The sequence below is a fragment of the Sabethes cyaneus genome, chromosome 2 (genome assembly GCF_943734655.1).
Source record: "Sabethes cyaneus chromosome 2, idSabCyanKW18_F2, whole genome shotgun sequence".
Classification (NCBI taxonomy): domain Eukaryota; kingdom Metazoa; phylum Arthropoda; class Insecta; order Diptera; family Culicidae; genus Sabethes; species Sabethes cyaneus.
The window spans coordinates 182,858,566-182,872,410 of NC_071354.1; the positions used below are offsets into that span (position 1 = coordinate 182,858,566).

At 39.6% G+C, this 13,845-nt stretch overlaps 1 protein-coding gene across 1 annotated transcript in view; it reads right to left on the reverse strand.

Moving 5' to 3' along the window:
- The window catches only part of LOC128736421 (uncharacterized), a 242,718-nt gene that overhangs the window by 65,215 nt on the left and 163,658 nt on the right, over positions 1-13,845 (reverse strand). Inside the window, exons 8-10 of the mRNA XM_053830904.1 lie at positions 10,948-11,057; positions 10,316-10,530; positions 1,862-2,000 (exon numbers count right to left, since the gene is read on the reverse strand). Coding sequence (XP_053686879.1) covers positions 1,862-2,000; positions 10,316-10,530; positions 10,948-11,057 — 464 coding nt within the window. The remainder of the gene's footprint in view (positions 1-1,861; positions 2,001-10,315; positions 10,531-10,947; positions 11,058-13,845) is intronic.

The following is a 13,845-nucleotide window of genomic DNA, read 5'->3' on the forward strand; positions in this document are numbered from 1 at the left end:
CTTAATATTCCTCTGCTGTATAACAGCAACGGTAGAGTAAATCGAGTTTCAAATATTGATGGGTTTGCTTTTCCTCAAACCGTCTATGTAGTTTTTGTTTTCCACTACCGATCGTGAAACTAAGAGGCAGCATGAAATGCAATCCCAGAGCAGTGCTTTTGTTATTGCCCTGTCACTGTGCCACCATTACTGTTTCGCCGCCGGTTCGAATCCGAATCAAGCTGATATTATGCTACTCGCGTTTTCGCCATTTTCAAGGCGCTCAGCTTGTTTTGAATTTTGGAAAGGACAAGAGACAGCTGCAACTAGTTGTGTATTAAAAATTCATAACCTTTGATTGATTTGCTTGAATGTAAAATCCGAACATTGCAGGTAGGTATGAAAATTTTGCATTTAGATAGAAAAAACTGATTTGTTTTGGATTATTTCACCGAAATAGATCCGAGTATTCGAACTCTTGCATGTGCATTAAGTGCTAATGTAGTTTGCAGTTTTTTTTCACTAGCTACTCGTGCATCGGCGAACTTCTTTTGCTAACTGGTAAGGTAGGTAAAGGGAAATTGAAGGTAGATAAAAACTTTGTAACCATTATTCCTTTCTTCCTACTTTCGATTCATGGACGGATTAAATGAATTGAAGTGGAATATCTGTCAGCGTTAGTTCTCTGCCCAACTTTGTTGCACCCTTAACGAATCTTTCATGAACAGGATAGTTTCAGGAAGGTGGTTTTCGACAATCTGTGAAATGAATTCATAAAAAAGTGATTCTAATTTTCTCGCAAGCAAATAAAAGAAAGCCCCTCCCGGAAGAGGTTAATCACGAAGGCCGCCCGGCCAGATTATCTCCGAATTGAGCCGCATGATAATGACGAATTAGTGATTCTCCGCAGGGCGGTCTTCTTCGATGGGCTATTGATTTATACTGCCAAACGAATTTATGCAAATAGGATTTTATCTAAACTCTCGCTTCGCCGCCCCCCTCCTTATCGGGCCGGCACCTTTTTATGAGCCTATAAATTGAGAAACCCATTAGTGGATGGAAAATTTTCTCGAAGATCTCGGCAAATAGGACACAGTGAATGAAAAAAAGGAAACAACAGGATTTACGGTGAATGAGGTTGTAAATATTTGATCACATTCGGAAGGCATCGAACTTCCTTCCGGCGGCGGCGTCAGAACGTGGCCGGTTGCCAACAGAGCGAAAGATTGGTTGTAATGTGGTTAAGAAAAGTGTTGGGATCATTATGCCCGCTGATAAGGGCGTATTGGAAAAGTAGTAAGGAAATGGTTCGCAATTATAAGCGCTTCTCCTTGGAATAGAACGGTGAGTTCGTGACCGTTCATAACACTGAATCTCGGATCGGACGTAAGGATTTACACCGCCCGCTCTGTGAGGCATGTTTTTGTCTTGTAAAGAACTTTCTTTTTAGTAGGCACATAAAAGCTGATGTTATAAAAATGATGTCAACGGAAGATTGACTGTCGTGTACCGACACGACGTCGTTCTTTTCGTTTTGTCGCTTAAGCACAAAATCCTGGGTAATTGTCAACCTTGGCTAAAGCTGAAATGCTATTTTATTATGGTACAGATGTGCTACGATTAGCCATTTGATGGCATTTGGAATTAATGATAATATACCCATAATGAGCAAGGCAGGCTTTAGAAGCAGTAAAGTGCGTCTGTTTGAGATAAATTGGGTCACTGAGAGGGCAGGTTTTAATTTGCTGAGGATTTCCTCTTTGCCGTACGAAATAAAACTGAAGCTGTCTACATATCGACTGGTAGCAGGCATTGATTTATGGTTTCGTCTCATGAGTGCTGCTGGTTCACCCGGGGAGTACAAGAACAGATTTATACTTACATTGACACATTGAGGAAGCACGTCAGCAGGAATTCGTTGTAGATTGCCATAGAGATGAAACGACTTTCGTTGAACTCGGAAGGTGCCTTTCGCACCATGATGCAAAGCCGGACTCCCCACGCCAGGAACAGTACTTCCACTATCGATGAAGAATGGTTGCCGGTTGGTAGTCGATGTTTTTTGTTGTTGCCGGACAACAGCAGGAGCGCGATCAAAATCCAACGGAAAAAGATAGAAGAAATCACAAACAATAGTATTAGTGAAAGCCGATAGCATGTTGGCTGTGTCGGTTGGTAGTAAATTATGGTGCCAACGATATTCAAGGTTATCTCTGTTCAAGGGACCTATCGTTTAATGTTTCCATTGCCAAAGGTATTTTTTGTCAGTTTTCTTCTATTTATTTAAGGAAAAGAATGTCATTTTTCATTACTAAGGCTAATACTTCAGCAAGAGTTCAGGAAACTAAAATTAGTTTTATCAAGTATTAAGTAAAATTCTTAATCGTCTTAAGCCGAAAGTAAATTAGTAATTTACTACGAAATTAGTACGAAAGATAAATTAGTAATCCCATACAAGCATATAAAACTGGTATTAAATCACTATCATTGCATGAACTGCATATATTCTTGTCTCTTGTCTTATGAATAAAATTAGCGTAATTCAAATTAGTTTTTGTAACATTTATTTCAGCACTAACTAGAGAGTGAAGAAACTGCAAATTTTACAGCGCCTTTTTTCACCGCTTTTTCGTTTGCGTATTTGGCATTCCTTTTATGGGAATTGTCTGTCAGTGTGAAGAAAATCTACAATTTCATTATTTTCTTTTATCATTTCTCTTTCTATTGGAATTACCGTCATAAAAGCTCTTTTATCATCAAAGTGTTTTAGAGCCCACCCTGTCCATAAAACGACTGGTGCCGCCATTCGAAAATTCTGCTGAAATTAACAAACCATTAGAAATAGACACAGTTGCCATCAACACTGCGTAATAGAGAATTAAGCAATGAACCAGCCGGCAGCTGGCTTATTGCTTAATGTTCAATTGCATTCCTTTAACTAAATGCATTTCAGTTTTTGATTTCAGATTCTTAATTTGCTCTTGAGATGTAGCTCATCGCAAATATTTTTTATATTTTCTTTTAATTTTAAGCGAAAATTTTATGAAATGATTTTTAATTACTGATTGATAATGAAGAAAAAAAATCGTTTACAATTACCTAAAAATCATCAAAATTAACTTGTTTTAGTCTCTTTATCAACAAAGTTGTTGCTTAGAAAATATCCTCGAAAAAAAAAAACCGGTAAGGGGTTTAATTAATATTTTTTGAAACGGTGGTTCTACAATTTAGGAAGAGAAGGTAGGGGAAAGTAATGATTTTATTTTTGAAATGGTGGAGGAAGAGCGGAAAGGTGAGGGGGGGGGGGGAGGGGACATTGATATAACTTGTTTTTACTGGCAGGACGACGACACTGTGTAGGCCCTTGCGATTTACAAGGTACTACGCGTGACGCTGTTCGTCTGTCAGCGTGTTAGGTGCAATTCTTAGCGCGGGTTTTCTGGGAAAGTTCCTATAAAATAAACCAACCTTGTGTTTTTAGTCTTAACCTGAAAATGCGTCCTGCCAGCAGCGTTGCCAACCGGTTTTTACGAAAATCTGGAAAACGAGAATAAAAGTGTCTGGAAAAGTCTGGCTGCCATTTGCTCCAATGGAAGACAATGTTTGGAAAACGTCTTTTTTTGTCTGATTAGGCATCAAAAAGTCTGGAAAATCCAGACAAATCTGGAAGGTTGGCAACGCTGCCTGCCAGTAAAAACAAGTTAGGTTAAAACTTCTCGGTCGGTGGTTTCTACATTAGACGGAGGAAGAGGCACAATTTGTGTCTGTAACCCAACCAGATACGTCGCTAGCTTAATAAGGGGGTTGTGCAGTCTCCTTTTATCCAGCGCCTCTGCGGTTCAAAGGTACATGAGTACCACCGATCCACATGCCCTGGCGGGTGTTGTGGGTTCGAATCCGGTTAAAATCTCAAATTATAGCTTGGTTCGACCCATGTACCTTCCAGCATTGGACAAAAGCTAGTAGTCGCAACGACTACTTGTTAAGCGTAGCTACCAATAACCGCCCCCCCACTTTGCATGAACATTTGCATGTAGGGGTTTTTGGGGCCGGGGAAGGTTCTTACGGTGGTTAGAGATCCCTCCCCCCACTAAGAGGGGGGGGGCTCCCATACAAATGAAATACAAATTTTCTCGTAACTCGAGAACTAATCTATCAAAAGGAATCAAATTTGGCACGTGGGTGTTTTTGGAGATAAGAATTTTTTCTATGGTGAATTGAGACCCCTCTCCTCTTTCGGAGGGGAATTATGACCGCTCCCCCCTTAAAGACGGGGGTTCCATACAAATGAAATACAAGTTTTTTTTTCATGTGTGGACTCATTACTGCGACCAGTATAGTTGATCTATTGTAATATCGCCCGGTTGTTTGCTGTATGACCTGCACTGCATTTCTTTTTGCTATAATCGCTATTGAGTGAGCGATATGCTTATTAAATTTTATGCGTGCTTGCGTGTATTGGGGTTTACCCTTCCTTCAAAGCTTAATCTACTTTACCCACTTATTCCTCGCTGCCAGCATTATCCCATATTATAGCCGTCCCTGGCGAGGATTCATTCGTACCTCTGACCAGTACACTTAACTATAGGAGGGACATTTGCACTGTCAAGAGGCTTCAGAGGGTATAGAATTCAGCACGAAGGAAGGGTAAATGGAGGGGCCTGAGAATAAACCCATGCTAAAGTCACCCCAAGTAACATTTTTGTTGTACAATAGCTTATCAAGCACTTGTGCTACGTGAATCAGCTGTACAACAGTTTAATAAGCTCTTATACAACAAAAATGTTACTTGGGACTTGACATCGAATGGCTTGATTCTACTAAGATTCGAACCCACGACCACTCGCTTGTCAAAGCAGACTCGGTAACCTTGCGGCTACGGAGCCCCCCTAAATACAAGTTAATTAATCAAGCAAATGGAGTCAAATTAGGCATGTGGGGATTTTTGGGGGCAAGAATTTTTTCTATGATGATTTATTACCCCTCCTCACCTTAGGACGGGAGCTCCTACACAAATGAAATACAAATTTCCTCATAACTCGAGAACTAATCAATCAAATGAAACCAAATTTGACAAGTGAGGGATTTTGAAGACAGGATTTTTTTATGATGGTTTGAGACCCCGCACCCCTGTGGTAGAGGGATAAGGACTCTTATAAAAATAAAACAGAAATTTTTGCGTCACTCAAAAACTAATTGAACTCGAGAAATTTTAGACTCTTCCATAAAACATTGTTTTCTACTTTACTGTGAGCAAAATTTGTATATTAAATCACCCTTGAACTCCTCAGAAACTTTGAAAACTCGAGATTGTGACGAAGGTCATCCGAAATTCACGATTTATGAACAACACAGTTTAATTTGTGGCAATACAAAGTTCGTCGGGTCAGCTAGTCTATATATATAAAAGTGAGCGTGAGTATGTTTGTATGTTCCACCATAATTTCAGAACGTCTTGACCGATCTCCACCAAACTTGGCACACATGTTCCTGGTTATAAGGGAATCAGTACTGGGGGGTTGATAAGAAGGGGGGTCGTAACTGGCAAAGGGGGGGGGGGGGGTACTCCGAAATGCCAGGACGGTTCTTCACCACAGTTGGCATATATGTTCCTTGACATAAGGGAATCAGCACTAAAGGGTTAACAAGAAGAGCCGGGTCAGGGTTCATAACAGCGAGGAAGCCATAATTCCGAAATGCCTGGACAATTCTTCATCAAACTTGGCACTCATGTCCCTTGGTATTAGGGAATCAGCACTGGGACCCGGAAAGCCGTACAAGGGAGGAGAGATCTAAATAAGTAAAAGGGGTTGCGTTTCTCTTGCATTTAAACCGATTGCGGTTGTGCAACTGATTTTGAGAAAAGAGGGGGGTTGCACCGAGGAGGAATATATGGTAAATAAATCTTTGTTTTTTCCATTATAGCGATTTTTATTAAGCTAACCGATGCATAATTATCTACGTGACAAAAGAGGGACCTGACTGGGAAAGAACCAATATGTAGGGGGACGAGGAACGTGAGTATGAATGTATGTACCGCCATAACTCCGGAACTTCTGGACTGTTCTTCATCAAACGTCGTTTGTCAAACACATGTTTTTACCATAAAAGAATCAGCACCGGAGGGCTACCAAAAGAGGAAGACGGTCTCTTATCAGGGCAGAGAACAGTTCGAATGGGTAATGGAGTGTGTTTCTCTTGCATTTGAAACGATAGCAGTTGTAAAAGTTGTTTCATTTCTGAAAGGGGCAATAGGGTGGCCATTAAAAAGGAGGAGATTCAAAAACGTGAAAAAGGTTTTGTGTTGATTTATAGAGGTTACCGAGAAAAAGACAGATTTACAAGTAGTCGGGGGACAACGTGAGAGGAACTGACAAAGGGAGTAGACATATTCAAATGAAAGAAAAGGGGTTTGTTTCTTTAATTATGAGAGTTTTCGTTGCAAAAATAGATGTCCAATGACTGAGTGGCCCGAGTGAGATCGGGCAATCAGCTAGTAAGAAATAAAAATCAACATTACATACAGATATAGCTAATAAATCGTATTTGATGTGCAAAATTGGCATATCCGTACTATTTTGGAGGCGATATAGGTGATCTATATATATTAAAGTGAGCGTGAGTTTATATGTTCCACCATAACTTCAGAACGCCTTGACCGATCGCCACCAAACTTGGCACACATATTCCTTGATATACGTGAATCAGCACTGGGGGATTGATAAGAGAGGAAGGAAACCATAAATCCGAAATACCTGGACGGTTCTTCATCAAACTTGGCACACCTGTTCCTGGACAAAAAAGAAGCACTGGGGAGTTAACAAAAAGCAGGGAGGAGGGGTGTGGTCATAACAGGAAATATAACAGGAAAAAGGGGAGTGGTGGTCATAACAGGAGGTTCCGAAATGTTTGCACGGTTCTCCCATAAGTGACGATGGGACAAAAGGGGAAGTTGATGGTCGGATGTTGCTGACAGGAAGGAGGGAGTAACGCCCACATGACTGTAACAATTTATCCGTACAACAGGAAAAACCACAATACGAAACACTAAACTGCAATGTTCGCAGCTGTAGGTTTGTCAAGTGTAATTATGCACTGAATCTAAGTGACCCGTAGAAAAAGCGTTCGATCATTAGTGCAAAGTGTTGTTGGCCGACTCTATTTGAGTTACAGGGGCAAACATTCAAACAGGGTGGAGTTGATCTGAGAACACCATGTTTTTCTCATGGTCAGCTTTATATGGCATGCTTCAGATTGCAGGATAGGATGCAGTACTAAACTAATCTATACCTATAAAGCAGGATTTCTGCCTCTCTGTATGTCTGTCTGTCTGTCCGTATGTTCCTTACAGAATCGAAAACTACTGAACCAATCGGCATGAAAATATGCATGTAGAGGTTTTTTGGGGCCAGGAAAGGTTTTAGTGATGGTTAGAAACCCCTCCCCCCACTAAGAGGGGGGGCTCCCATACAAATGAAACACAAATTTACGCATAACTCGACAACTAATCTAGCAAATAGAACAAAATTTGGCATGTAAAGGTTTTCGAGGGCAAGAATATTTTCTATAGTAAATTAGGACCCCTCCCCACTTTAAGAGGGGGGACTCCTGTACCAAAGAAACACAATTTTCCTCATAACTCGAGAAGTAATTAAGCAAATGGAACCAAATTTGGCATGTGGGTGTTTTTGTAGACAAAATTTTTTTTTATGGTGAATTGGGACCCCTCCCCGTTTTAGGAGGGGGGGATCCTATACACATGAAATACAAATTTCCTCATAACTGAAGAACTAATCAAGCAAATGGAACAAAATTTGGCATGTGAAAGTTTTCGAGGGCAAGAATATTTTCTATGGTAAATAAGGACCCCTCCCCACTTTAAGAGGGGGGGTCCAATACAAATGAAAAACAAATTTCCTCTTAACTCGAGAACTAATCAAGTAAATGGTACAAAATTTGGCACGTGGGTGTTTTTGGAGACAAAATTTTTTTCTATGATGAATTAGGACCCCTCCCCACTTTAGGAAGGGAGGCTTCTATACAAATGAAATGCAAATTTCCTCATAACTCGAAATTTAATCAAGCAAATGGAACCAAATTTGACACGTGGGTGTTTTTGGAGACAAAATTTTTTTCTATGATGAACTGTGACCCCTCCTCACTTTAGGAGGGGGGGCTCCTATACAAATGAAATACAAATTTCTTCATAACTCGAGAGCCAATCAAGCAAATGAAACCAAATTTGGCATGTGAAAGTTTTCGAGGGCAAGAATATTTTCTGTGGTGAATTAGGACCCCTCCCAACTTTAAGAGGGGGGCTCCTATACAAACGAAATACAAATTTCCTCATAACTCGAGAACTAATCAAGCAAATGGAACCAAATTTGACACGTGGGTGTTTTTGGAGACAAAATTTTTTTCTATGATGAATTGGGACCCCTACCCTCTTTAGGAGGGGGGGCTTCTATACAAATGAAACTCAAATTTCCTCATAACTCGAGAACAAATCAAGCAAATAGAACCAAATTTGGCATGTGGAGGTTTCTGGAGGCAAAAATATTTCCTATGGTGAATTAGGACCCCTCCCAACTTTAGGAGGGGGTGCTTCTACACAAATGAAATGCAAATTTCCTCATAATTCGAGAACTAATCAAGCAAATGGAACCATATTTGGCATGTGGGTGTTTTTGGAGGCAACCATTTTTTCTATGATGAATTAGGACCCCTTACCTTTTTAAGAGGGGTGGCTCTCATACAAACGAAATACAAATTTCCTCATAACTCTAGAACTAATCAAGCAAATGGAACCAAATTTATCATGTGGGTGTTTTTGTAGGTAAGAATATTTTCTATGGTATATTTTCTATGGATTTCCCCACTTTAAGAGGGGGGGGGGGGAGCTCCCATACAAATGAAATTCAAATTTCCTTATAACTTGAGAACTAATCAAGCAAATGGAACCAAATTTGGCATGTGGGAGATTTTGGAGTCTTGAATTTATTTTACGATAGTTAGAGACCTCTCACCCCTGTGGTAGGGGGATATGGACTCTCATACAAATAAAACAGAAAATTTTGCGAAACTCAAAAACTAATCGAACTCGAGAAATTCGAGACTCTTCCATAAAACATTAGTCAATACAAGACCACAAAAACTATCTATAGTAACACTAGATCATTCAGGACGAGACGGTCGCGAGTGTTGCCGGTGACCCGCCGTCGGAAGCGCCGCCCACTGGGGGGCTTGCAAAACTCGAGATTGTGACAAAGATCATCCGAGATTCATGATTTATGTACAACACAGGTGAATTTGTGGCAATACGAAGTTTGTCGGGTCAGCTAGTAAATAAATAAAAAAATGTTATCATAAAAGTACAATAACAAAACTATTCAGTTCCTAAGGGTGGGATGGCCGTTGTTCAAAGCGGAAGGTGCAAATAGGAAAAAATTGTTTCTCTTTCTTCATAGGGTTTTATAGGGATTTCCGTAAAGAAAACAGATGTGCAAGTGGCCGGGTGGACAGAAGAGGTGAAGCTGACGAATGGGGAGGAGCTTCTAAAAGAGAAACTATATTTTAATATTTTTGCCTTATAAGCATTTTGATTACAATAACTGATGTACAAGTGGTTGTGAGACAAAGACACCCCGAGTAAGATCGGGTACTCAGCAAGTTAGAAATAATTTTAATCGTTACGACTATATAAGTATACATATACGATAACATCCGATTAAGCGCGACTTGCTTCGTATTGCTATGCGATTTTGTGCCTAAAATGTATATGTAAGTAACTAAGTAGCGGTTTTTAAAATTCTAAAAATTACCAAAATGGCGGCAATTTTTCCAAAAGAAAGATATATTTTCATCAACAATCGCCAATTGAAAGCTTATAAAAAATTGAAAAATTGAGATATAAAAAAAACGGCTACGTAACAATTTAGATAAATCGTTTTTGCATGCTGGACAATAATTTCAGTCGAATCGGACCACTAGATTCTGAGATACACGTACCGTCAGCTAAAAAAACATGGTATCGAGAAAAACGGGTTTAAAGTTTCGTACAACGATGCACTTCCCTTGTGGTGACCCCACAGTTTTTGCCGTAACTTTTAAACGAGATTCTTTATTTTAGGCGCTTTCAGCCTGCGACTGGTTTGCCTCTAATTATTTGTATTGAAAAGTATTTTTGTTACATAACGAGACCATAAGACTACAAAAATCACTAATTGGAAAAGGGAAAAAACAGATTGTAGAGCCCCACACCGATATCGTTGGCTGTGATTGGATCCACTTTTTGGGCGGGCTCTCTAGCACCGCAGGGATAATGTGCACTACTTACTTGACGTGAACGTGTGATCCCACCAGTCGGTTTTACAGAGGAACGCTTTCAGGTGGTCTGCCGTACGGCCAACGATGACTACCGGAGGTGCCACCAGTGTCCGCACCAGCAGTGCAATCCCTACGAAGCCGCACAGCACTCCGAGTCTCTTCAGCAGATATGCATCGGTGATTTTAACGGCTTTCGCCGAACGAACGCGAAAAATGACCGATATCCTGTCGGAGAAGCAAATGAAATGTTAATAAATTAGTAAGTACGACTTGTAGCAAGAGTGGATCGAGTAGAAAACTCTATTAGCAGCCGAGGCCGTTTGGACTGATAGGCAAAAACGTTCGTTCATTTAATATCCATAATACCAGTGGATTACGGATGCATCAATGCATCCGAATTTTGGCATACCGAACGAAAATTTCCAGCTCAGTTTCAGTTCTTTGCTGGAAAATGTCGTATCATGTAATCTTATCCAATTAAACCAGATTCATTCATTTGGGAACAGTATTCCCGGCAAAATTGGATTCGGACCGTTTCCATTGCCGCTAAACCCATTTTACACAGAAGCGTAAATTGGTGCTCGGTTCGGTATTTGTCTCTCGAATTATATACCGGATTTCCAATGCCGAATGCACGCTTACCTCCACGTTTTGAGCATCAGTGCACCGTACGTTAGCGAGAATCCTATTTCACGCAGCCAAACCCGGGCCGTGCAAGTGTAGAGCGACGGTGGCGGATACATCACGATTGACTGAAATTAGAGGAGATTTCCGAAAAGAGAGAATATTAAAATATCATCATGTACGGTAACGTAAAATTGGAAAATATAGAAATTGCTGACACAGATTGCTGCCTGAGCTGATCGATACACAACGTTTGATTTTAATTGAGAATGTCAGGTTTTAATATTTGCTGGTTTGCTGGTTATGATTAAAATTATTTTATTCATTTCGTCCACATTCCATGACAGGATTCCGTGGAAAAAGGTAACTACAAAATTCTAAGAGATGCTACTGCAGGTTGAGACTAGTTTTGTTTTTAATCCATGCAAATTGATCACAATGTTTTGATTACTTCTAATCTAGTTATAAAAACAATCTCAATTTCTCATCCTGCAATGGGCTTTACCTTTCAAAAATTGTGACTCTTCCCTAAATGTGAAAATTTTTTCCACAAAGAATATTCACACGCATAGATCAGAACGTATCCTGCCTGAGTACGCTACCGCACTACAGAAGCTGCATAGTCGCCGTGCGAGTATAATGCAATCTGGTCCGTATGCAATTTACTAATGGCATTGCACGATTGGTGAAAGTCAAAGTATGGCAAAAAAATGCATCCTGTCCGCTCGCAACGAAGAATAGAAAATATATTTACCGATAGGAAATCCAATACACTCCCTCCACAATTTTGGATCACTTTCGTGTTTCCAGTTAAATAACTTAGTTAAACAAACTGTTTGAAAGTATGAAGCATTTTTGCAACAAAATATGCCGACATTGATGCTTTTTTTAATGAGCGTACAATGTTGTTATCGAGAATCTATCAAAATGTCTGTCGTTGTTTTCAATCAACATAAGTAGTACGTTCCTCATTCATAAGGTTTCATAATCACAAATAATCACAAATTTTCGAGTGAAAAATGACTCGTACACAAAGCTCAAGCTAAGTTCTTTACGATTCAGCGAAATGTTGGTGGTTGCCTACGATTTTCCTGTAAAAATAAGTAATTTTCAAAGTGAGCCATAATAGGGACCAAAACAAAGTAATTTTTCACAATTGTGGATCACTTTGATTCCAATGTTATTTTTACAAATTTAAACAGTTTATCATCTATTACAAACATTTTTTAAACAGAAACAGAAGCTGTACAGAACTGAGTCTTTGGAAAATGCTGTTTCTGAAGTACGCTGGACAGGAAAGCTACGTAAGGCGATAAAGCGCTATGATGGTTCATATGCAACGGTACATCGCAAAAGTTAAGCGAATGTTAACTCTCATGCAAGAATCTAAAAAGTTAATTTTTTCCTTTTCCTTTTTTCCTTAACATAACTTTTGTTTTGAGTACAAAAACTGCTTTTTAAATTTCAAAAATCAATGACGCGTGTTTGAACCTTAAATGCAAAAGAAGGAACAGCAGGGAACAGAAAATACACTTGAGCATTATCAAATTTACGATTACGAAAGAACGAAAGCAAACTAGTATAACTATTTTAAACTCACTGAAAGGAACTAGTATTACTTTATAGAGATCTAGAGCGACATATTTCGTTTCATTGCATCTTCCACATACATTAATATGTGTTTCCTAAATCCGAAAAACTGTTTTTCGCTTTGTCTTTAATATCATTTTCAACAATTTTTAAGACTACTCAGAAAAGTTAATATTTCGGAAAAGTCGACCTAATTCCCAATCGATTAACTTTTCCGAAAGTCCACTGTACCTACATCGTTAGGAACAATTCGGAAAAAGAAAACCTCATCCAATACTGTGTGTGAGGAACGTGCTGCTCGAGCCAAAGATGCTGATCATCCAATACTAGTCGTTTTGGAGTCAACACAGCTGGTGAGCCTATGATTCTCTTTCGAGAACAAAAAATCAGTCGTGAAATCGCGAAAAGCACTCCTAAAGCCTGGTCGGTTAGTGTCTCCGAAGAAGGACGGCAGACATCTTAAAACAGACCAAAGGCCACACAAGGTCTTTCATACGAACGATTTGAAACATGTTACTGAGTGAATTCGCTGCAAAAAGTGCATTTTTATTTTGATCCATAATATGATGAAAATTGTTCCATAGTTGGAACCGCTCCCAAAAGTGATCCATAATTGTGTATTTTATGAGTCCTAATATAAGCATAATTCCCGTGGAAATTGAATTGATTGCACTAGAATTGATTGTTTTAACTCATACTTTTGCTTAAATGGTCCATAATTGTGGGGGAACTGTAGCTACCAATCAACCGCACGGGTTCTGGGTGCTGTGCTAGTAGAAGCCGCTGCTGCCAAACTGTCGCCGCACCGTTCGTTGCTGTGTGTATCGACAATCTTTGACTTCATTCGGCTACAGCCAGCCAGTGGTACAGCTACACAGTACAGCCATCGCATGGTGTGCATAAACAAAATTTACACAGCATCCTTTCGGTGCGATTCGAGCTGCCGCAGTATCAGGACAGGCGAGTTTAAAATATTCCATAATTTAGTTTTCCCATCTTTAGTATTGGAAACCACGCTACGAGTGTCACGATGCCTTTTGAATTTGAAATTTATATACTGAATTAAATCGGATTAAAAGTTGCAGTTTCTTGCTTACGGGTTGCTGGCCAATATATTTCATTTTGTTCTATGTTTTCAGTGTGAATTTTTATTACGGGTTCGGAGTATTATTCAAGGGGTTCTCAAGTAGCACATTTTTGTCATTTATGGTTGCTGCAACCTGTTAATGAATGAAATTAGTTATTAATCGGTTGCCACAACTAGTTTATAACAACTGTGCTAGTCGGGTTATTATATATAGTACAGTTAGTATTTTCGAAAATTCC